The sequence below is a fragment of the Elephantulus edwardii genome, unplaced genomic scaffold (genome assembly GCF_000299155.1).
Source record: "Elephantulus edwardii isolate Elephantulus edwardi_28Jun2011 unplaced genomic scaffold, EleEdw1.0 scaffold00053, whole genome shotgun sequence".
Lineage (NCBI taxonomy): Eukaryota > Metazoa > Chordata > Mammalia > Macroscelidea > Macroscelididae > Elephantulus > Elephantulus edwardii.
In genome coordinates this window covers 16,378,163-16,402,743 of record NW_006399803.1, presented here as the reverse complement: position 1 = coordinate 16,402,743, position 24,581 = coordinate 16,378,163, and the positions used below count along the sequence as shown (strand labels likewise).

The 24,581-nt window shown below is 41.7% G+C and overlaps 2 protein-coding genes across 3 annotated transcripts in view; both read right to left on the bottom strand.

Annotated features, from left to right (window-relative positions):
• MAML3 (mastermind-like 3 (Drosophila)) overlaps positions 1-24,581 on the bottom strand; it is a 615,975-nt gene that overhangs the window by 292,916 nt on the left and 298,478 nt on the right. The window lies entirely within an intron of this gene.
• Positions 3,481-4,822, bottom strand: LOC102867416 (transformer-2 protein homolog beta-like). Of its 2 annotated transcripts, XM_006887024.1 has the most exons (2): positions 4,633-4,739; positions 3,876-4,533 (listed from the first exon to the last, which is right to left on the bottom strand). In XM_006887024.1, the coding sequence occupies exons 1-2, from the start codon at positions 4,737-4,739 to the stop codon at positions 3,876-3,878; spliced, it is 765 nt and encodes a 254-aa protein (XP_006887086.1). The 2 variants fall into 2 exon arrangements, with proteins under 2 accessions (XP_006887085.1, XP_006887086.1); XM_006887023.1 differs by having other exon boundaries at positions 3,481-4,822.

Below are 24,581 nucleotides of genomic sequence, written 5' to 3'. Positions count from 1 at the left end.
CAGGTGATCTCTTTACAAAATAGCAGCCCTTAGAAACCCTATGGAGTACAGTCTACTCACACACAAGGGATGCCATGAGTTCTAATCTACTCCATGACAATCGACTATGGCATGTAGGCAAATGATTAGATTTCATCCACATAGCTCCAGAATATGGAGCTAAGAACAATGTTGGAGACTGTGCGGAGAAAGAAATCAGACTTTATTTAAGGAGAAGCTTTAAAAAACTATTAGGGATATTCAAAATAGAAAGGGCTGCCTTGTAAGGCTAATGAGCTTCCTGTGCCTTGAAGTCTTCATACCAAGGCTGGCTGTTCATCTGTCAGGGATTACGAAAGGAGATTCTTTATTGGGTGGAAGGTTGGAGAAAATGACCTCTATGATTCATTCTAATTCCATGATCCTTCTATTAAGGTTTTATATCTCTTATTAAAATTTATAATGAAAGATCTGTACACGTGTTCCGTCCTTTATATAATAGCTATTTATGGTGAATTTCTTTACAAAGGAATAATCACTCTTTTTATAAATTCTGAGCTTTATGTTGTTTATGTTGTTTGTCTCTAAGAAGTGCTGTCCTCATTTCTCGTATACATTCCTCTCATGTGGGTACTTTCGCACATCTGCCCCACTGACAACTTCCTGCCCTGTTCTGGGCTCTTCGCTGATGGTAGCTGACATTGAGTCCACCTCAACTCATGGTGATGCACTGAAATGAAATTCTGCCCAGTACTGCAACATCCACACCATTGATTGCATCTGTGACTGTTGTGACCCACTGAGTTGTCACTGGTTGATACTTCAGAAGTGGATCTCCAGAAATTTATTTCCAATCTCGCTTAGTCTGGAAGCTCTGCTGAAACTTGTTTGGCATCATTGTTGTTGGTAGGTGCCGTCGAGTCGATTACAACTCACAGTGTTCAGCATCACAGCAACACGCACACATTCACTGACAGATGGGTAGTGACTGCACGTCAAGTGCACTGGTCATGAATCAAACTCAGGTCTCCTACATAGAAGGTAAGAATTCTACCACGAAATCACCACTGCCCTGCTTTCTTTCTTAACCTTCTCCAAACTATCCACCATGATCATCTAAAATCATCATCTAAAAATTAATCAGACCATGTCCTCCTGCCCAACGTCCTCGCATAGCTTCCCATTTCTATCTGAATAATGCCAAACTCCTGCCTGTGACTAATGAGTAGGCTCTGGATGACTTCCTTCCTGCTGGATATCTCCAGGGTCATGTCACAGCTCTTTCCCCACTACCACTAGCCACACTGGGCTCTTCTGCTCCTGTCCTCTTCTGCATCAACACCTGCTGATCTCTGGAGGAATGCACTCTTCGGAGCTTCCTGCTGGGCTGTCTCATTTCCATTCTTAAGATTTCAGTTCAAGTATCTCCTAGAAGGGTTGTCCCTAACTACACTGTCCTGTCAGCACCTATTCGGTTATGCTGGATCACATTGTCCTGGCTTACTTTCTTCACGTAGCTCACCACAATTTATAATCACGCTACTTCTTGTTTTTTCAGTTGACATATTCTTTCCCCCATTTGGGTGTAGATATCATGAAGACAAGTGCCTATTTGTGTTCACTACTGCATCTGTCCCCCATGCCTAGCTTAAGATCTAGTACATGACTGGTGGTAGATAAAATATGTTTTGTAATGGAAAAATGAGTGAGCTAGTGAATACTTGCATGAACGAATCTGTTCAAATCTAGGGTCTGCTTTGGGGTTGGGTATGACCTTGTTCTTCCTTAGATTGTAAGCAAGAATATGTTTATGTGATGCCCCATCATCTTAGCTAGGAGACTTCTGGGCACACACCACGCCCTAAAAAGAATTTTAGATTGACAATTTATAGCAGTATATTAGAAGACAAAACATCTTTTTAATTTAGGAAAGGCTTTACCCATGCCTCTGAATGTCTATATCATAATTCTGATTAGTACAGGACCCTAACTCTAGGATAGCATGCCTTTTTGCCCTGAGGGTTCTCAGGGAGGAAAAAATCTGGCAGTGAAGAACAGGAGATGTTGGAATGGGTGACTGAGGAGGTGGTAGAATCTCCTTTTCTGGAGATCTTTAAAAATAGAAGAGCCATCTGGGATGATTTAGATATGGTCTTCAATGGAGAAGGGGGATGGAAGGAAAATGAAGGTCCTCTCTAAGTTCCATCTCACCCTTGGTTTTCTGATCTTTCCCTTTAAACTTTTATTCACAGCAAGAACCTGAAAAGAGCTAGGAATTCACTTTTTCTTTTTAACTGAAAGTTAAATCCCACTTTATTTTGACGTGTAATTCTGCTGCAATACTATCCTTCTCTCCTCAAATGGGCAATTTGGGTGTCATAACTTTTTTGTTATGTCGAAAGTTTGGAGGAAACGTAACTTCCACGATCGTTTTTTGAGGGAAAAAAAAGTAAAGGAACTGAAAATGGAAGTGAGTTAAGGTTTTGGGAGATGACAGCCTGCAGACTATGAATCTATGATTCATGCTTATGCCCCCGAGAGGGGCAGAGGAGGAAGAAGCTGGACGTGGAGAGACGGCCAGGCTCTCTTTCCACAATAGAGAGAGCTTGCAGTAGAAGACAGAGTTAAGTCCTAGACGTCTGGTGTCTAACTGGTAATTTTTTTCTTGTGGTTGTTGCTTTTGGTTTTCTAAGAAGATAAAGCCTGGAAAAATGGAAATAAATATAAACAACATGAGACATATTTTTTTCTCATATTTGCTTATCAAATTACAGCAATTGAGCTGTTTTCTAGCTTTGGTCTCAGGACCCTTGCTTGATTTGTTAAGGCTGCAGAATAAAAAGAAAAATAGATTTTAATACATATAAGGTTGCATTTTTACTATTTGAATCATAGAGGACATGATATCAAGCCTTGTTAAATTTGTTTCTTTTTGTTTTCATTTGAGTTTATTTAAGCATTTGAGTGAAATTGGGTCTTTTTGGAGAATAAAGGACCTAAAAAGACTGTTGAAATAAAAAACAGGCAGTTTTCAGATCATCCACCACACAGGTGTATATGTGTTACCTTCTCTTATCCTGTACTTCCAAGCACCCAGCATTTTTAACATAGCCTAAAAGCTAGAGGAGCAAGAGTACATTTGTGGTGGAATGTAACCACTTGCTGATATCATTCCATTATCACCTTTGTAACAGCTTAAGAGTGAGCCTTTCATAGGCATATATTGTTTAAATCTCTCATTTCCTGCTGTATTTAACAGATTACATAAAGCAGACAAACCCACATTTAGATAGATAAGCATTAAACATGTGCTGTGTTGAAGTATCTTTAGTTCTAATTCTAGCAATACAGAGTTACAGAGCATAATTTTAATACTTAAGTTGCGTTTATTAGATATGGTATTTTTAATGAACTTGAGAAAAATGGTAGTTTGTGTTTAAATTTACTACTGACAACTTATCTGAACAGTTCTGGCTAAGCATCCTTACTTAAAAAGAAAAGTAAAAATCAAAACTGTTTATTGTTACTTTTTTGCCATTTGGTAGCATTTTACACACAGGCTTTGATCTTCAGAATACCCTGGATTCAGTAGAAAAACCTTTTAAATGAAGTTTTGTACAATAGAAACTCCTTAGCAGTCAAAATTTAGACTGTAAAAAAATACATGCAAAACATACTTTTCTGAAAACACTTAACTTTGAACAAAGCACCAAACTACACAAATGCAGAATGAAAACAGCATTTCAACTCCACCAAAAGTAGTCATCATAAAAGGTGTAAAAGTCACCTAACTTCACTAGGCACTGTTCACTTTTTAAACAGGAGACAATAAAAAAATATTGTCCACAATCAACATCCCAAACTCTAGGAAATGTCTCGGTCTTCAACTTCATGCTTTAATAGCGGCGTGGAGAGTATGATCGAGATCTGGAACGGGATCTGTATCCTCCACGACTGTAGTAGGGAGAAGGTGATCGTCTTCTGTAAATCTGATCCCTGTCTTGAGCAGCTCTCCATCCTCCTCCTCCTCCACCTCCTCCTCTGTATGATCTGCTGTAGTAGTCCCGGTCATCATAGCCCCTATCATATCCTCTGTCATAGTAATCTCTGCGACGTGAGCTGCCATAAGTAGGTCTCCCCATATAAATTCCAGGTGTTGGGGTATGTGGTCGTTTTGTTATGGAGAAATCAACTCTAATCCTACGGCCATCAAGCTCCATTCCATTGGCACGTTCTTTAGCTTCCTTGGCATCATCTACATTTTCAAAATATACAAAGGCAAATCCTCTTGAACGTCTTGACTGCTGGTCATATACGATAGACACATCGGCAATGGGCCCATATTTAGAGAATACTTCTCTTAGATCTCTCTCTGTGGTATATAAGCTCAACCCAAATACTCCAAGACAACAGTTGGGATCAGGATTTGCCCGATTTCCAACATGACGCCGGCAAGTAGACATGGGAGACTGACTGTGGCTATGACGTCTGCGATAATCTCGACTGTAAGACCTGCTTCGGGATCGCCTATGGGAGCGAGAGCGGGACCGGGACCTTGTGTAATGTCTTCGAAAACTTCTGGATCTAGACCTAGATTCAGGTCTGGACCTGGACTTTGATCTGGAACGCCTGGAATCTTCCTTGGAGCGAGACCTTGCAGGGGTATGCCGTGCAGATTTCCCAGATCCATGAGCACTTCCACTTCTGGAAGCAGAACGGGATTCCTGCTCGCCGTAGTTCTGCTCGCCGCTGTCGCTCATGACTCCTAGCTGCAGTCGCCGCTCGATGAGCTTCAAACGAAACTGTCAACCTCTCGGGCCTTCCCTCTCAAGGCTCGGTAGCAGCCTCGGGGAGCGTACTGCTACCAGAACTGCTTGGAGACGAAGCACTCTACGCCCCCTCTGCACAGACTAACTAAATTTGTTTCTTAACAGTATTTGCATGCCATAACTGTTTTGGTTATAGTATTCTTTGGGGTTTTACTTTTTTTTTATTTTGCCTTATGTCACTTTTTTGAAATTGAAATGCGTATTATTGTTCATATACATTGTGTTTTTACATTCATGTACATTGTGGGTTATTTTGTATGTGTGTTTCACACTTTCCTTCTTTGGCATTATGTTTCATACAATCATTTCCGAACATAATTGTTTCTTAAACCTAACTAAACTTGGCTGTGATTATCAAATATATTTATTTGTAAACACTCATTATAAATGAATCAAGATGGACTGACCCAGTGACTGGGGTAATGCAGGTATATGGCTCAGAGATAATAAGGTTGGTTCAGGATAGAGCAGGGTTCAGAGCTATTGTACATAGTGTTGCTGTGAGTCGCAAGCCAGTGGACATCACATAACAATATCACCACCACAAGTGAATGGCTGACATGATCTGCTTCCCCCTCCAAAGGAACAGAAACAGTTTTCAGTCATGGCATTAATGGTTTTTGCCCTGTATAAATAAATGACTAATCCATATTTTTATGTAATTTGTGTTAAGTCAGAAGGAAGTGGTGGCCATAAAGTCTTCAGGAACCACACTTGAAAGCTGACCTCATTGCTGTATGGTATCAACCCCGTTTCAATACTCCTTCATTTGCTCCCTGGGCCTGGGTGCTGGTTGAACATCCATGTAGGCAACAGCTCTGTGGATCTGCATGCTTTGGTTTGCGTGCACATACGCTACACATAGAACCTCAATGCCCAAAAGTTACAGACACTTTGCTGTGGTATAAACAAGAACTCTTAAAAGGGGGGAGGGGCAAGGGGAGAGATATTCTCAAGTTGTCTTAACACATGAAGAGGTCTTCAGAACACAAACATCCACATATCATTGTGTTTTGGGACATTCTGTTATGCAACTATTTGCTAAAGTGGTCATCACCCATTTTTCATTAATAGATGGAGGTTACATATTTGTCCAAGGCAGAAACATTTGAACCTCAGACACAACAGAATCAAATCACTTTCGACTGAATAATTTTTTTCTTCCATGAGGCCACAGGCCCTGAACTGGAGTCTGTTGGAGGAGTGTATGTAGTACCAGGCCCAAGTGCCATGTGGGGGTTATCGAACTGTGTGGCAAGGAAGATTTAATACCCAGGTTCAAGACTGACTGGTTTGTGCTCAGACTTGAGAGAGGTATTTGGCTAGTAGCACAACTTATTAGGACTTATGTCAATAGATTTTCCAGTTAAATTCTAAGCATCCTAGTATTTATCTGATGAGTATGTACACCCTAATTCTCAGTTGCTTTTATATTCTGGTTACTATCTCTGGAATTTACTACTATATCTCACAGACAACCCAAATCTTCACTTGTAGGCTCTTGTGTACCGTCGAGTCACAACTGACTTGAAGAAAGTGAGGTCACAGAATACAACTTTCTATCTTCCTTCTAATACTATTCTCATAGTTCATGAAGAGTTGTGCTGCTAATCCCAAGGAGGCATGTCTTCTCTGCTTGTTCGAATCCACCAGCTGCTCCTTAGAGAGAAAGACAGCCAGTCTCTTCCTGTGCCCTTTACAACCTAAGAAATCCCCTGGAGGGTCACTTATGAGTGGTTTTGACTTGATGGCAATGAGCTGAGTTTTCATTTGTGCCCACTCATACCAACCTGAGCAGGTAGAAAACACCTGGAAATTCTGTCCTCGCACTGCCTTGCCCTCTTTTTTCTTATTAGCCCATGCCAGAAGTCCTGATCAAACGCAAGCAGGCCAAGGTCACATTCTCCAGGAGCTGGACTACCTATCACACATCCACTGCCTGGGCTCTAGACCCCTGACTAACTAGTACTTAAGCCCCACAAGTTCCCTTTTGCTGTCTGTGGTCAAGTCTCTCCCTCTCCTTTGCTTGCTGGCACATTTGAAATCTGGCCACTTGGGTTTATTTACAAACTATCGTTTTCCATCTCTCTCACTCTCCTACACTCACTATTGCTCCTTTGGGGTTTTTCTCACAGTCTTCCCTCACAAATTCAACACCACTCCCTCAGTGCAAAACAAGGCTTGGGAGCTTGCTGTGGCTTGCACGGAAAAAAAAAGGGATGAGAAAAGAAAAAAAAGGAGGCCTTGCTGTCTCCTCCAATCGCTTCCTCCGGCACTGCAAATGTTAACACGATCTGTGGGGAGATTGCAATTCTAACATAATGAGATATTAATGAGCTTTGCACATGTCCCAAGCCACAACACTTCTCTCCCCTCCCCCTTTTATCCCTCCTGCACAGATCTAGAGAGAATCTGCTCCTTCTCTGTCAGGCCAGCTCGTCCACTTGCCCTCGCCCCTGGCCCACTTGGGCACCCCAGCTGCCCTGCTCACCTGGAGCTGCCAGCACCACAGAGTACCCAATGGGCTGGCACTGCCTCGTTTCCTGGCCTAATGGATGCTTGTTTAAACACTGGAGCTGTTTGCATTGCTGCGGCTCACTGCATGTTAAACACAGTCCTCTGAAACCCTATGCCAATCCAATAAAGGTATCAGCAGTTCAGTGTGGGGAGGCAATTACTATATGGTCCCAAGTGTGCCTTCTAAGCTCTAGGAAGGAAAATTTGATCGAACAACTAAAAGGAAAATCTGATTCAGCTCAGCATCACGTGGAGGACACAAGGCTTAACTGCAGCCAGGTCTGTGGAGGGCAGAGGGAAATCAATGGAAGAGCTGGGGAGAGCAACTGCACATTGTTAAGAGGGCTTTAAGCCAGCCTGTTAGTAATACTGTCTCCCGCGTTTGCCGAGTGACAGCACTTGTCCCCTGCTTCGGTTCCCTTTTTCTTTTCCTTTTTTTCTTTCATTCCAAGGGGTATACTTATTTATTTTTTAATGACAAACTGCCATCTTTCTTAGCACCCTCCACCTTCTCACTCACCTTTGATTCTTTAAGCGCTCGTATAAGAAAAAATGGCTTTTCTTGTGCAAGATCATTACCATATCAAAGGCAATAGACACAGAGAGAGCGCACACAAAAAATGATAGGAGGATAATATACGAGCAGAGTGGTGAAGGAGGCCTGCTTCAGAGAGAACCGTGAGTTCCTAACCTCGAGCTAACGATACCAGTCGATAACACAATGGATTGGTTTTCTGTCTTCTCTAAGTCTGAAAAATCAGGGGAATTAGACATGAAATTTAAATTTATTTCTCACTCAAGAAGCAAAAGTTTTAGGAAAGTGAGTCCTGTTCTCTGTTTTTCAGTTCTGGACAGTTAATGTCCAGAGAGATATAAGGGTGGGGGCGTAGGTGTTAAGAGAGAAAAGTTTTCTTCTTTTTTTCTCTATTTTTCAGCTGAAAATCTGCTCTGAGATGGCCCTTCTTTCCTGAGGAGGCGTGAGAAAGCAGCAATGTATATGTATCTGGAAAGCTGAGAAATGCTACACACAATGCTCACTAGGGCGTCATCCATCTAGAGGGAATTTCGCCAAATCCTTGTCAATTCCCAGAGCTTCCCAGCACCTGAACACAACCATGACGGAGTCAGGGCTGCCATCAGCATTGCCAGCAGGAGCTCCCAGCTAATGAGTGCAAAGATAAAGCAGATCTTTCAAAGGATCTGGGGCACTCTGGTAGTGCAGCAGCTAAAGGAGTCTGTTGCCAACCAAAAGGATGATGTCACCAGCCACTGCAGAAGAAAGATGTGGCAATCTGGTTCCATATTTACAGCCTTACAAATCCCACGGCCAGCTCTACTCTGTGCTAGAAGAATGCCTATGAGGAGGAACAGACTTCATTCTAATTGGTTTCTGTATTTGTCTTTCCCTCAAAAGGTTTGGGGTCAGAGTGCTAGGGGCTCAAATCTCACCTGATCTTCTGTAACCCAGAGAGGTAGAATGAGTTCTGCGTATGACAGTTCCAGAGGATCATCAACGTCCTTACACGTATGGTTTATAAAGCCTGGTCTTTTCATTCACTTGCTATGTGTCTGAGGGCTAGACAATGACTAAGGATGAGAGCAGAAGAATTGATGCCTTTGAACTGTGGTGTTGGGGAAGCGTGCTAAATACCCCATGGGCTGCCAAGAGAACAAACGGATATGTTTCGGAGAAGGTGCAGCCAGAGTGCTCCTTGGAGGCAAAGATGATAAAGCTTTGTCACTCATAGGTAGGGCATCTTGCTAGGAGAGGCTATTTCTTGAAGAGGGATATCATCATTGGGAAGGTGGAGGATGATGAAATAGAAGAAGATTCTCAATCAGGTGGATTGACAGAGACTGTAGCAATGGCTTGAGTGTGTCAGAGATTGTGAGGATGGCACAGAATAGGACAGGTTTCAGATCTGTTGTTCTTAGGGTCACTTTGAGTCATACTCAGCAGCACCTAACAACACCACACCAGGGCACATCAAGTTTCTAGAGCAATGAAGGGCCTGGCCTTGTACTCTAGACTTGTCTTTTGTTATTCATGACACCAGCTCCCCAGTCCCAGGAGGTAACAGTAACTGGGCCGGGCAAAGAGTATAGCTTAACATTCTGGAAATCACTGTGCACCTCCACCTCCCTCTGTTGCTAATGGGGAAAGTCCCAGGAACACGCAGCGGACAGCAATCTTCAGTGCCCATAGCTACTGACGTCAGGAAGGGCTATTGATGATTTCACATAAGCCACAAATAGCACATTAGGCTCTAGTGTTATCTTTGGTTTCGTGATTTAGCATTCAAGGAAAAGCCTCATTATCTCCAGTCTGGACATGTGGGTGAGTGCACTGTGGCAAAACTCTTTCTGCCTTGCTTTTGTTACACACTTGAGAGCTATGTAATACAGATTTGTATACATCCCCAAAGCTACTCCTATCAAGTGGCAAAACAGTTGTAGTTTCTTCTAAGAGTAAATCTTTGTGATGTTTTCTAAAAATATTTGGATATTTCTTCAGTTTCATTAAAAGGTGGTTGTGTGTAATCAAGTTGGAACCTGCCCATAGCTGATCCTCCAGTGAGTTTTCAGAGGCAGTTGGACGTTGCCATCTTTCTTCTGCACTAAAAGGTAGACATTTCATTAATTACGCTTAAATTAATTTTTGTTACTAATTACAGTACTTTTTTACTTTTGGGATTTTTTTACTTGTTTTACTTTTAAACTTTGTTACTAATTATGGACTTGTTCAGTTTGCGTTAGAAATAAACAAACAAGCAAAAAGAAAAGGCCAGATATTTCGTATCAGTTACCAATATCAGAAAGAGATTCATGACGAAGAGTACAGACAATGCATTTTTGAGTCTCACTTATAACCCTGTTTTGAGATACCAACTTGCAGGATATAGACTCCCTCCCATCACCACTCAGCAAAATTAGCATAGTTTAATTTCTTTTTGCAAAATCAGCATGTTTTAATTTAGTTTTCATATTAAGTGTTTGAAATATCACCAAAAGTGCCACTGAGTCCTAACTTCTCCAATTTACTCCCATTTTCCTCCCCACTATCAGAACCTCCTGAAAATCCTGCTCCTATAGACAGCAGCTAGATTGTAATGTAATCACAGGAATGAACTATATTCCAACAATAGGCAAGTGCTAGAAAAGAAAAATATTTTAATAGAAATTCTGAGATTGTATTCCTCCTTTTTGGTATTTTGCTTTGTGTGGGGTGTGTGTCTGTCTGCCTGTGTGTGTGTGTGTTCATTAAGAAGCCTTTTAAAACTTAAAATATACATAAAGAACCATTTCTATGAAATCTTTGCATTTCTCTTCATTTATCTAAATCATCCTTCTCCTTTATCTAATTTGCAACATGTGACATTTTCTCTCCATGTGAACACTTAGAATTCTGTTCGACCACATCAAGAAACGGCAGTCAACATAAAACAAAAATGATACCATCTCGTAAAACTATTCCATGATTACTAACATCAGGGATATCAGGTACATGAACCTGTACTTTCATCATTTGATAAGTTATACTGAACAAGAAGTGAAATGCTCCAGTGCTTCACTCTCAACAACTACTTCTCTTGTGGTCTCATACTTTGTTATTCAACTCAGATACAGATGTAAAACCTCCTTTTTCCCCTCAGGAAACTAGCATCTTACTCATCTACTACCTCCTCTGTGGAGAATTACCGTGATCTCATTTCAGCATCCATTTAGAACATCACTTCCTAAGGAACAAACATTGCTGGAACACTTTGTTAGGAATAAAACCTGAGATTACCAAACCTGAACTAGGGTGATGATGGAAAAACCCAGCATAACAACTGGAAGAACTCTGGTTTGTCAACCTTTCTCCTTTACTGTCCAGTACATACATTGCAGCTTTCTTTAGAAGAACTGGATCTGTCAAGCAAAAGGTGGCTTTGAGATTATAATAAAAGCACAAATTGGATTTCAAGCCCCTCAGCAAAATGTTGAGACAAATTCTTCTTTGACTAGTCCTGCACCTAGAAATGACCTCAATCTGCATTGTGCAGAGGAACAACAGAGGGGAACTTGTACAGGTCCTGCATTGGAGCGGACACTCTTATTGATGAGAAAAGGTGGCCATGAAACAAAGGGTTACACAAATGCAGGCAGTGGTAAGAATCAGATCTGGGGACCAACAGAGCCACCTTTTCCCTTCCATGGAGAAAAGAACAGGGGACCATGTAAGACATCAGATATTAGGTCTTCACAAAATGCCTTTCCTTGGCGAAGGGTACTCATATGGTTGAGAAGAAAGTTTGATTACAGACTCACTCTTTTTCTACCACCAGTCTGTTTGTTATTGTGCATGTTGCTGTGAAGCTGAAAGCTATGCCACTGGCATTCAAAAAGCAGCACCCACGATGGGCAGGTTTCAGCAAAACTTCTGGGCTAAAACAGACTAGGAAGAAAGGTTTCGTGATCTAGTTCTGACAATTGAACAATAAAAACCTTATGAATCCCAATAGAACACTGTCTGACATTTTGATACATCATTAGAAGGGAGACACGTCATCAGGAGGGATCAATCAGAGGACATCAAGTTTGACGACACAGAAAGCCATCAAGGGTGCGGGAGGCCCTCAGTGAGATAAACAGAGACAAGTGTGAAGGTTCTGCAGGACCAGGAACACTTTGTTCAGTTACAAATATTACTGTTGTTGTTGTGTCCTGTCGAGCAAGTTTTCAGAGGGAGTTTTGAAAGGGAGGAGACTGCCTGTCCTTCTCCCACAGAGCAGCTGGTGACCTCAAACTGCGTGCCTTCAGGATTGCAGTGCAGCTTCTTGCCACTTAGCCACCAGAGCTCTCATTACATATATAAGGCTATAATCTGAATTGACTCACTTCTGTTTGGACAGGTCACTAAGAGAGGTTAATTCCTTAGAGAGGGACATCATGCTTGGGAAGGTGGAGAGGCAGCAAAGGAGAGAAAGATCTTCAACCTGGTAGGTTGATGCAGTGACTGCAACTATGGGCTTGAGTGTGTCAGAGATTGAGAGGATGACACAGGATAGGACAGGGTTCAGATCAGTTGTTCACAGGGTTGCTGAGTCCTATTCAACCCGACGACACCTAACAACAACAGCAACATCTCTACAATGGACAGAGAAGACTATCCACCCTTCTCCTTTGGGGCACTTGGTGGATTCAAACAGCCAACATTTTGGATAACAGCCTATACTATCTATGTTGTTGTTGTGTGCCATCAAGTAGCAGCAGACCCATAGGTGACCCTCCAGAGGGCTTTCAGAGGCAGTAAATCACATCGGAGAAGACTGCTCATCTTTCTTCTGTGCAACAGCTGGTTAATTTTAACCACATCCCTTTGGAGATGCGATGCAGCTTCTTATCACAATATTACACCAAAGGTCCCTGTACTACACTGTTGTTGCTGTTGTTGTGTACCATTGAGTCAGAATGGACCCAGAGCTGAACCTACAGTGGCTTTTCAGAGGCTGTTAATAGCACAGGACAAGACTGCCTATCTTTACTATACTATTGTTGTTGTTGTGTACCGTGGCGTCAGAACTGATCCGTAGCTGGACCTCCAGTGGGTTTCCAGAGGCAGTTAATCGCACGGGAGGAGATTGCCCATCCTTCTCCCGTGGAGCAACTGGTGGCCTCGAACCGTGCATCTTCAGGATTGCAGCACAGCTTCTTGCCACTAGGCCACCAGAACTCCCTACAACACTGCATGATTTCTAAAACCAGGAAATGAACATTCAAATAATACTCACGATTGAATTCTAGATCTTATTAGAATTTGACCATTTTCTCTACTAATGTGCCTCCCCCCCCGCCCCCCCGTCTCTAGGTCTTAGAATCTTTCATTGCATTTAGCTGACATTTCTCTTTAGGCTCTTCCAGTCTGGAACAATACCTCAGCCTTTCCTTGTCATTCTTAGCCTTGATACTTTGAAAAGCACTGAGCAGATATTTTGTAGACTGTCCCTCAACTTTGGTTTGTCTAATGATTTTTCATAACTGGAATTAGGTTATGTATTTTTAGCAAGAACTTCACAGAAACGATGCTGTGCCCTTCCCAGTGCATTACAAACACCAAGGTGTTTCTAATGTCAATATACTTTATTATTGGACGTGTTCCAGAATAATTTTCTATTTTCCCCACCCTGGAATCAACTGCTTCTCCACTGGAGGCCTGGTTCTTTTTCTTAGGTAACATTGTTTAGAAACAATATTATAGGTGCTCTATGAGCTTACTGACAGCTCTTTCAGAAGACAGAACTAGGAATGTGTACATATGTGCTCACTTGCAGACATAGTGCAGTAGTTAATCATCTATGCACTAAGCTGCTGCACAGTAGGTCCTCAACTCAAGTACAATGAAATCCAATCATATTTTCCACGGGGCTTTCAATGGCTGCTTTTTGGAAGCATATCACTAAGCCTTTATTCCTAGTCCTTCTTAGCCTGGAAGCTTAGCGTCCCAGCAACAAGTCTTCACTGGCAGAAGGGTGGTGGAGGCAAGCGAAGGGATTCAAATTGGGGCCTCTCACAGGGAAGGCAAGAATCCTATTGTCACCCTTGAACCTAACCATATTATATCTATAAATATGATTTTGTGATCCCAATCTAACACTTGTTGTTGTTAGGTGCCATTGGGTTGACTCTGATTCACTATGACTTTTTGTATCTAACATCACAGCGGTTATTTTTAACCTTTCGTTCCATTAATATGAAACCCATAATAGCCTCAAATTAGATTGAAAATTTGGTTTATTCCCTTAGAAAATATTAATTTCGCATGCACTATAGTCCTGGAGAGGGTGAAACCAAGCTGCTCCTTGGAGGCAAAGATTCTGAAGCTCCATCTCTCACATACTTTGGGCATGCTTCCAGGAGTGACCAGTTCTTGGAGAAGGACAGTATGCTTGGAAAGGTGGAGGGACAGCACAAGAGAGGAAGATAAAGGATGAGATGGATTGACACAGTGACTAGGATAATGAGGCTAGGGGGTGTTGGAGGCAGTAAGACTGGTTCAGGATAGTACAGGGTTCATTCAGTGCATAGGGTTGCTAGGAGTTGCAGACAACTCAATGGCACATGACAACAACCAACAACAACATAGTAAGTGTCAATACGAAGAACTCCAGGTGAAAGAAAGACAACTCTTACACTGTGCCTTCAAGTAGTTTACTGATGATCAAAGAACATAAAAAACCAAACACACAAAAAACCCCACACACATAGATGAATGAACATTAGCAGAAATTGCTACGGGGCTATAGGGAGAAGAGAAATAACATTCCATTGAAGGAAGGAGAAAAACAATCTTCCAGCAGAAACTTTGGTTCTTTAAGGGTGGATAGGACATGGATCTACAAAGGTAACAGGAAAGTGAGACAAACACGTAGAAGACCATCAAAGGGAGGAAGCACAAGTCAAGTCATAGAAAGGAAACAAGATATAGCTATGGACATGAGCACAGAAAGGAAGTGTGGGGGTCAGAGCTTGATCCCAGAGCCTCATGAACATCTGGGGATCATGGAGGGACTACAGTGAAATGTGAGCAAGGAAGTGACCCAACAGGTTGATATGATGGGCCTCAGAATGTGGAGTGGATCTGAGGGACAGTAGAGATCTTGGAGGAGAGAAATGAACGCAGAATTTACTGAAGCTCCATCTGACATACTTTGGACATGCTGCAAGGAGGGACATCAAGCTTGGGAGGGTGAAGGGCTAGTGCAAGAGAGGTAGACACTCAATGAGATGGATTGATTCAGTGACTGGGATGATGAGGGTAGGTGTGTGAGAGTCAATGAGGTTGGCTCAGGATAGAGTAGGGTTCAGATCTATTGCACAGAGGGTTGCTATGAGTCGCAAGTGACTCAACGGCATATAACAACGACAACAACGGAAACGATTCAGAGGAACAGAGAAGGTCTGAATGAGGCAAGGACAGCAGAAATGGGGAAGATATCTATTTATGTGGAGCTAGCATGAAAAATTGAATAATGAATAAGGAAGATTGAGTGAGAATTTATGCCTCTGTGGTACTGGCAAAGAAAACGGACTATTTCATGGACTACTAAAGGAACAAACAATATTTTTTCTTTTTGAAGACATGTAGCCAAAAGGTTTCTTAGAAGTAAGGATGGTGAGACTTCATCTATACGTACATAGAGCAACTTACCTGGAGATGGACATCACACATCACACTTGGGAAGTAGAGGGTCACCAAAGAGAGGAAGCCCTTCAATGAGATGGGCTGACAGTGATTTCAACACTGAGTTTGAGCACTGCAGAGATAGTAAGGGTGGTGTAGAAGGTTTTGTTCTGGGATACAGAGAGTTGCCCGGGAGTCGAAGCCAACTGGAGGGCAGTGAAAAATAGGAAGAACAAGATGTTCCTTTGTGGTGTTAACGATTGGCACTAGATATTAACCCTCAACATTGATGATTTGATCCCACACAGCAGCTCTTCCCTAGAAAAGTCTGAAAATTTGCTTTCATAAGGACTATAACCAAGAGATCCCAGTGTAGTAGCTCTACTCTTTAACACATGGGGTCACCATGATTTGGAACTGATTAAATGGCACCTAGATTTTGGTTCACAAGGAAAAGCAATAATTACTTAGCAATAGATTTGATGTGGAGATAAGGAAAGAGTTAAAGGTATAAGCAAGGGACATATCCGGTGGCCAACCAAAAGGTTGATGTTTGCAGTCACCTGCAGGCACTATTTCTGAACTATCTAAATCAAAACCCTATGGAGCATAATTGTCTTTGACATACACGGGGTTAACATGCTTTGGAACCAACGCAATAACAACTGGGAGGCTGATGTGGAAAATTATCAGACTTAGAAATTGGGATATAATTAAGACAGTTCCCAAAATGCAAAACTGAGAACTAATCACTTCCTCTGTGGCCATTTTAGAGTTTTGTTTTTTTTTTATAAAAGGAGAGAACACCACACTTTCTATCACACAATATTGTTACTTTTTCGGCAGCAATGCTCACTCTCCAACAGGATAGAAAACTGCAATAAAAAGCAAAATGAAATTTCTAGATGATAATGAAATTTAATTTACCCAGGGTGCTGGTTAGCCACTGGCATTGGTAATCACCACACAGTTGCATTCTCTTTTACGTTAGATAGTTAGCTCTCGCAAAGCTAGAAATTGCCCACATTTTGTCCATTATGGTTCAGAGGCTATTAAAACAGAGCCATGTAACTTCAATAACCAGGGAGTTTTAGAACACTGAAGTTAGAGCGAAAGCAAGGTAGTTAGTTACCCTATGAATGCTGTATCACTATTCAGATGTGAGAGTTTATCTCAGGGAACAACTTAAACACAAATTTACTAGTGTCTATACACTCATGACAACACTTGGTAGTCAGTGTATAATGTACAGGCATAGGGGCCATGCTAGCTGGCAGGATCTTGGTCTTTCCAGGCTTGAAAAGCAGAGAGTCAACTGTTGTTAGGCCACCATTTCTGCTTATCATACCCCCTTTATTTGAGGATGAAAGAGCAAAATAAAATTATTTGTTTTACAAGATTCTAGACAAGTTAACCATACCACAGGGCAACAGGAAGAACAGAAACGCAGGGTGAGGGGACGGAATCAACGTTGCCTCTATTAGATTTCTAAGAAATTTCACCTGTAAATCTATCAGGCCACGGGAAGTTGACATGATGCCCTTCCATGCCTTAGCCAAGAGACCAATGTGAGCTCAGTCCATGTCCACTGTCACCTTCTCCTCTCACCCCTCCCAATTGTTGTTGTTGTTATGTGCCGTCGAGTCATTTGCGACTCATAGCGACTCTATGTACAACAGCCCTAAACCCTGCTCTATCCTGTGCCAATCGCATTGCCTCTGACACACCCATCCCAATTATCCCAGTCACTGAATCAATCCATCTCATAGAGGGTCTTCCCCTCCTGCGCTGTCCCTCTAGTCTACCCAGCATGATGTCCCTCTCCAAAGACCTGTCTCTCCTTGCAACATGTCCAAAGTATGTCAGACGAAGCCCCAGAATTTTTGCCTCCAAGGAGTAGCCTGGTTTAACCCTCTCTAGGATGAATCTGTTTGTTTTCTTGGCAGTCCAATTTCAACCCTTACTTTGCAGTGTGGTCCATCCTACCCCCCCCCAAAAAAAAACTATTAAAGTGGTTTCTAAAACATGTAGCCTTCCTATAAAGATGTCAATAATTTTATTTTGTCTTTAATTTTCTACTAGTTTATTTACAAAATTCAAATACATTGTTCTCAAGAATAAATTCTTGCCATTTCCCTCACCCCTTCCACCCATCAAATTGTACAACCCCATGATTAATCCCCCTCTCTCCCTGCACATCCTCATCCCTCTGCTTCCAACCTCTCCCACCCATTTTGATCCTTATACTCTTTCTACAATAATGATTTTATACAATATCCTTGTGAGGCTGATGTCAATAATTTTAATCTAAGTAAAATTAAGAAATACTTGATTCTGGGCTTCAAGAAGAAGCAGCTACTTCACATGTTGTTATGTGCCATTAAGTTGCCTTTGACTCACTGGAACTCTATGTACAACAGCTCTGAAGCCTGCCCTATCCTGAGCCAGTCTCATTGACTCCAACACACCTACTCACCTATTCTCGATATCCCAGTTACTGTGTCAGTCTATCTCATCTGGAGTCTTCTTCTCTTGTACTGTTCATCCATCCTTCCAAGCATGATGTCCTTCTCCAAGGACCTGTCCCTCCTGACCACATGGCTAAAGTTTATAAGATGGCACTTCAAAATCCTAGCCTCCAAGGAAAAACTTGGTTTCACCTCTCTAAGATAGACTTCTTTGTTTTCTTGCAGTCCATGGTATGTTCAAGACTCTTCTCCAGCACCACAATTCAAAGGCATCAATTCTTCTTTTATAACTATATGAAGATGAAAACTACTTTTCTTTAGAGGATTCAAGATGGTCACACTGAAGAGGAAATTTACACTATGTACAAAGAAAAGCTTTGCAACTGTAAGTGTGTCTTGCCAACAGAATATGTCTCTAGGTTCTGTGAACAAGAATTCACACAATGATTTCAGAAAATTTTGAGGAAAACTGCACACTGGACCTTGCACCAGCACAAGGATGGCCCTAGGGCCATTAAGAAGTTCAGCAGCTCAGAAAATACTAAACAGTGATCTCTCCAGGAATTAAGCTACTTCATTACAAAGTGGTGGTGATGTTAGGTGGTGTTGAGTCGAGTCCAACTCATCCTATGAACAACAGATCTGAATGCCATCCTATCCTGTGCCATCCTCATACTTCCTGACACCCTAAAGTCCACTGTGACAATAACTGTGTCAATCCACCTGGTGGAGGTCTTTCTCTCTTTCACTGCCTCTCCAACTTCCCCAGCATATGATGCCCCTCTCCAAGGAACAGCCTCTCCTAGCAACATGTCCAAAGTATGTGAAACAAAGTTTTACAAAGTGCTGCATTAAGAAACATCCTTATAATTTAAGGAAAGCTGGACTGGCAGGACTGATGGGTTAATAACAAACACTCAACTATTAACTCAACAGTTAAAGGCAAAACCTGTCAAGCAAGTTTAAGTACATTTTCATCACATGCAGTCTTCCATTCCTTCCCTACAAGACATTCCTTCCCTTAATGGCTGCTTTTTCTCTTTGTCTTTCATGTAATGACTTCTAAATCACTTTCTTTATTTCTTCTTTTTTAATGCTTAAGTGAGTTCTGGTGGCACAATGGTTAAAGTATAAAACTTACTGCCAATCACAAGGTCAGAAGTTAAAATGCACCAGCAGGAGAAAAAATTTAGTAGTTTGCTTTGAAATATTTCAGTCACAAAAGGACAAATACTGCCTAGCACCATTGTTATAAAGCAGGTCTGACATGGGAAGTTGGGAGGAGAATAGGGTCAGAGTGGAAAATAATGACCATTGCGATGGAACAGATGAAAGAAAGAACTGTCTAAAAGGAATATATGATTAGGCATTATATGTACAACAACAGCCAAGAATAAGAAGTATATTATTGCAAAGAGGTTGGGGTGGGGGGAAGTAACTGTGCAACAATGAATATGAAAACGAAAAATTAACTTAAAGAAGGGGAAGGGAGGGAGAGGGTGAAAAAATGGACAACAATGAATGAATGAAAATTGAACTGCTCTGTAAATGTTTGTCAAAGTCACAATTAAGAGAAAATTTCATTTTTTTTTTTAAAAAGATAGTTTAGTTGGGTTATTGCCTCCTGTAGGATTTGACTCACAGCTGACCCTCTATTGGATGTTCGAGGTTGTCAACCACACAGGAGTTTGCCCATCTTTCTGTTTCAGAGTTGCTGGTGGATCTGAACCACCGGCGAGGCATGGCCTCTGTGCTAGGAGCCTGCCTCCTATCAAAGCTCTGTGGAACCCTGGGGGCAGCTCTACTCTGATAAACAGGGCCATTCAGAGTTGGCACCAACTTAAAGACAGAGAATGTTGGCTTTTTTAAAAAAAAATGTTTAAATGGAGGAGTCCTGGTACTGTAATGGCTGAGCACTGGACTGCTATTCAAAAAAGTCAGCAGTTCAATCCCTGTGAGAAAAAAGACCAGGCAGTCAGTTCCATAAAGGTGACACAGATTAGATAACTCTATGAGGTAGTTTCATTCTACCAGAAATGACTCACTGGTACATATTCATTCGTGCTTCCATACATGTGATCAAATACTAGATCTTTATTTTTTATTGACTGATTAATACACACATGTATCATATTTATATCAACCAATCACTAATCTGATTTTCTCTGAAGTCTGTAGGGCACTTGAGCTCCTAACCCAAAGACAGAGTCTCTGGCAGGTCATATTCACCCACTGAGCCAACTGAGAAAACAGAGTCGAGGGTCACTATGAGTCAGAATCAACGTGACAAGCCCTGCATTCTAAATGCCAGGAGCCCCTGCTGCTGTGCGGTTAGATCCTTCTTCACGTTCCTCTCTTTTGCTGCCTCACGTATCCTTCCCTAAGCCTGCATCAGGACAGAGGTAAAGTAACCAACACTAGCAAAAACGCTGCCAGGTCATGATAACTAGATTCTGTTGGCCGTTTCTTAACCTCTGGACTGCAGAGACTTATTAAAGAGGTTTTCAGGTGAGCTCTGGTGGCCTAGTGGCAAGAAGCTGCACTGCAATCCTAGAGGTGAATGGTTTGAATTCGCCAGAGGCTCTGCTGAAGAAGGAAGGACAACCTCCTCCTCTGCCGGTCAGATCCAATTTGATGGTACACACACAAAAAATAATAAAAATAAAATTTTTAAAAATGTGAAAAACCCCTCCAAAATAATAAAACTGGCTTCCAGTTCATGCTACATTACTTTGTTGTTATTGCTGTTGATTGTCGTTGAGGCGAATACAACTCATATAACGACTCTATAAACAAAAGATCTAATGCCTTTCCACAACTATCGTCATTTCTCCAAGTTCACAGAGTTTCCAGAGGCATGTGGTTTAGGAAGTGGATGCCACTCCTGTTTCCAAAACTGTTTTACAAACTGGGAGCTCCACCAAACACTATCCACAGTGAGAACCCATTCTGGTATTTGATACCCCAATGGCACAAGGTTCAGCATCCAAGCAAACCCAGGTTACTTTATACAGCACATTGACAAAGAGTGGTGCACAAAGTGGAAGAATGTTCCTCCAGATATAACAGCACTAGTCTCATTTAGCAGTGGTTAAATGTTGTCGAGTAGAATTTGACTCAGAGTAAACTTTGCACAAAAGACGTGAACTCTGTTCTATAACTAACATCATTTCTGTACATTTAGAGAGTTTAGAGAGTTTGTAGAGCCTTTGACCAAGGGTAGAGGCCTGCCAGAGGGTGTGGCTTTAATATCCTTAATGAGGCGATGGGTCTGTGGGCCAGCCTGGGTCCTGGGGCCTTGGAGTCTCCCTGCACTCTAGGAGTTGGCTGTTAGCTGGCATCTCGGTACTGGTCTCGTCCTGATGGCGGTCACGTAAGGGAAGTTTCTGGGGTTGTGTTTGTTGTGTGTTACTGCTCTCCTCCCCCCCCAGAAAAAGCCAGTGGCCCTTGAGCTTTGACTAAGGGTGGAGGCCTGCTAGAAGGTGTGGCCTGTAGGGCCAGATTATTCTTTAAAAGACATAGCAATCATGTGTCTATTTACTGTACTGAATAAATTGGGAGTTGCTGTGATGCTGAGCACTGTTCCATCGACGCGTCAAATACCATAATGGTTACCCAGTACGTACGATGTTTCGATGAGCTTCCGGATTGATTCATGCTAGGAAGTAGGAGTAGTATCCACTTCCTAAACTAGATGCCTCTGGAAACTCTAAAAACTCTCTGAACTCTAAACATTAGGTCATAATTCTTTTCCACAATCTTAATGATGATTTTTTTGTGTTCTGAAATGTATTCCTCAGTGCTGCATACATACACACACACACACACACACACACACACACACACACACACACATTAGTGCTGGCCAATGGAATGCATATGCTTTATCATGGACTATCATTGTATTTTCTAATAGGCTCAGTGAGCCTTCTTCTTTCTTCTCGCCATGATGCTCAACAATCCTTGCAGGTGTTGTCCTCTGGGATTCTTCTACTTGGAATGACTTTCTGGGATGTAAAAAAAGTCCTTGAAAAAATGATGGATGAAATGAGCAGTTTTCAGCTCATATTTCTCACATAAGAACGCTTTTTCCTGGGTTCGGATTCTCCTGGCTTAGTTTACTTTGGTTCTTTATTTGTTTAGAAGTTTTTGTCATGATGTTTTCTGAAGCTTCTTTCCCTCTGGATGAACTGGAAATAGTAGTGTGTCATCAGAGGAAGAATAAATTATAAAATACTTTAAAAGAAATTAAGTCTATTGATCTCAAGATTATTTAGTATCTCCAGCTAAGGTTAACAAAGTGTTGTTTAGTTAAACAAGGATTTAGCGTCAGTTAAGTGCTTTTAATAAATAGATAAGGCTTGTTTGTAATTAGCATATTGATTGTTTACATATAAATGAGTGCTTCTAAAGTGCTTGAGGAGAGCTGAAAAACAGCTTGTGAGGAGTTTTAAATACCCCTCCTGCAAATAATTTATTTCAACATTAATAGACACAATCTTCAAGCAAAGTCTTTTACTAGATTAAGAGAACACCATCTAGAAAGCAAAAATCATCCTCATCCCAAATAAGTTTGGTCTACACTAATTGTGGAAATCAGCTGTCAAGGACCTCTCCAAGGTGCTGAGAAGCAGTTTCCCAATTACTTCCTACACATGTAAAAGTTGGACAAGGACAGAAGAAGCAGCAGTGACTTTGTTGTGGGCCTGGTGCTGTGACGCTGGAGAAGAGTTCTATGAGGCAGCTCTTCAAGTGCTGGGAATGTAATAGACTGTGTTGTGGCCCAGCTCTTAACAGAAATGCATGGGACTGAACAACTGAAGGACGTGATTATTCTGGCTGCTACTAACCGCCCAGATAGGATATAGAAGGCTTTGATGTGACCTGGAAGAAATGATAGAATTATCTATGTGCCTTTACCAGATGTAACAATGAGAAAGGACATATTTAACCCGCAGTTTCGTTTCATGCCCATCAGTAATGAAGTTACTGGATGAACTCATCCTCCTAACAGATATACATTCGGGAGCAGAGATGATAGCTGTCTGTCAAGAGGCAGCTCTTCTGGATCTAGAAGAAAACATTCAAGCCAAGTGCGTTATGAAAAAGCATTTTACTCAAGCCTTGCGTTCTGTGACACCTAGAATTCCTGAAGCGTTGAGACAGTTTTATGAAGATTATCAAGAGAAGAGTGGGCTACATCCACTCTGAAAAGTTCAAATACTATAATCACTATGCTACAATACCCGTTTTAGAAAAAATTTGTTTGCTTTGCTTTGGCTTTTCTTTTTGATTGTTTCCATTTTTTATTAGGTAAATGTCAGGATGGATGGTGAAGAGATTGAGACTGTACACAGCTTTAGTTTGCTTGGCTCCATAGTCAACAGTCTTGGCACCAGCAACCAGGAAATTAAAAGGCGCATTGCAATGGGAAAGTCTGCTGTTAGGGACCTCTCCAAAGTGCTGAAGAGCAATGGTGTCTCTTTGGAAACTAAGGTGTGTCTGATACAGGCCATGGTCTTCGCAATCACTTGTTATGCATCAGAGAGTTGGACAATGACCAAGGAGAATTGATGCCTTTGAGCTGTGGTGCTGGAGAAGAGTATTGAGAATACCATGGACTGCTAGGAAAACAAACAGATTCGTCCTGGAGAGGGTTAAACCGGGTGGCTCCTTGGAGGCAAGGATTCTGAGGCTCCGTCTAACATACTTTGGACATGTTGTGAGGAGAGACTGGTCCTTGGAGAGGGACATCATGCTTGGGAGGGTGGAGGGACAGCGCAGGAGAGGAAGGCCCTCTATGAGGTGGATTGATTCAGTGACTGGGATAATCGGGATGGGAGTGTCAGAGACAGTGCGCTTGGCACAGGACAGAGCGGAGTTTAGAGCTGTTGTACATAGGGTCGCTATGAGTCGCAGGCGACTCGACGGCACATAACAACAACAACAAATGTCTGAAGTATGTTCACTGGATTTTGGAGCCTATAGATCTTAGTAGACATTTCAATTATATGGTTGTAATAAAAATATCTTTGGTCGTAAGTTGAAATTTATTTGGGACTATGTAGTGATTTTTATAAAACAAACCTTTATCTGTTTTCCTCTTTGATCTGGTTGTTCATCCCTCAGGATGCTCTTCTTACTCCAGATGCTTTTAGTGCCTTTTTTAATGATCAACCTCTGGATATGTATTTTGTCCAAGAATAACACAGGAAAGTTTGGAAATTAGGAGTGACTGTTTATAAGTCTTTATTTTACATGACCTACCAATGAAACAGCCAGATGGGCCAGCCCAACTTATATGAGTTTGGTTCCAAATATATTTTTGTTCTCATTATAATTTACACCTTCACTTTCTCTTAACCTGTACTAATGATAAAGTAAAAGATTTGTTTAAGTCCATTCTAGATCTACTCCAGTAGGCTTATTTGGGGTTTGTCATTTGTTATTTTCCCACCTCCCTATAAAACAATAAATAAATCCTAAAAAAAATAAAAATAACAAATATCTTGCTCCTCAGAGGCAAGAGTGATGGAATTCTGTCTCGCAATCGTTGGGTTTGTTGTAAGGAGGGGTTAGTCTTTGAAAAAACGTATCATTCTTGGAAAGGTGGAGGGTCAGCAA

Coding starts and splice junctions, on each gene's coding strand:
- LOC102867416 (XM_006887023.1), bottom strand. CDS start 4,739: ATGAGCGACAGCGGCGAGCAGAACTACGGCGAGCAGGAATCCCGTTCT.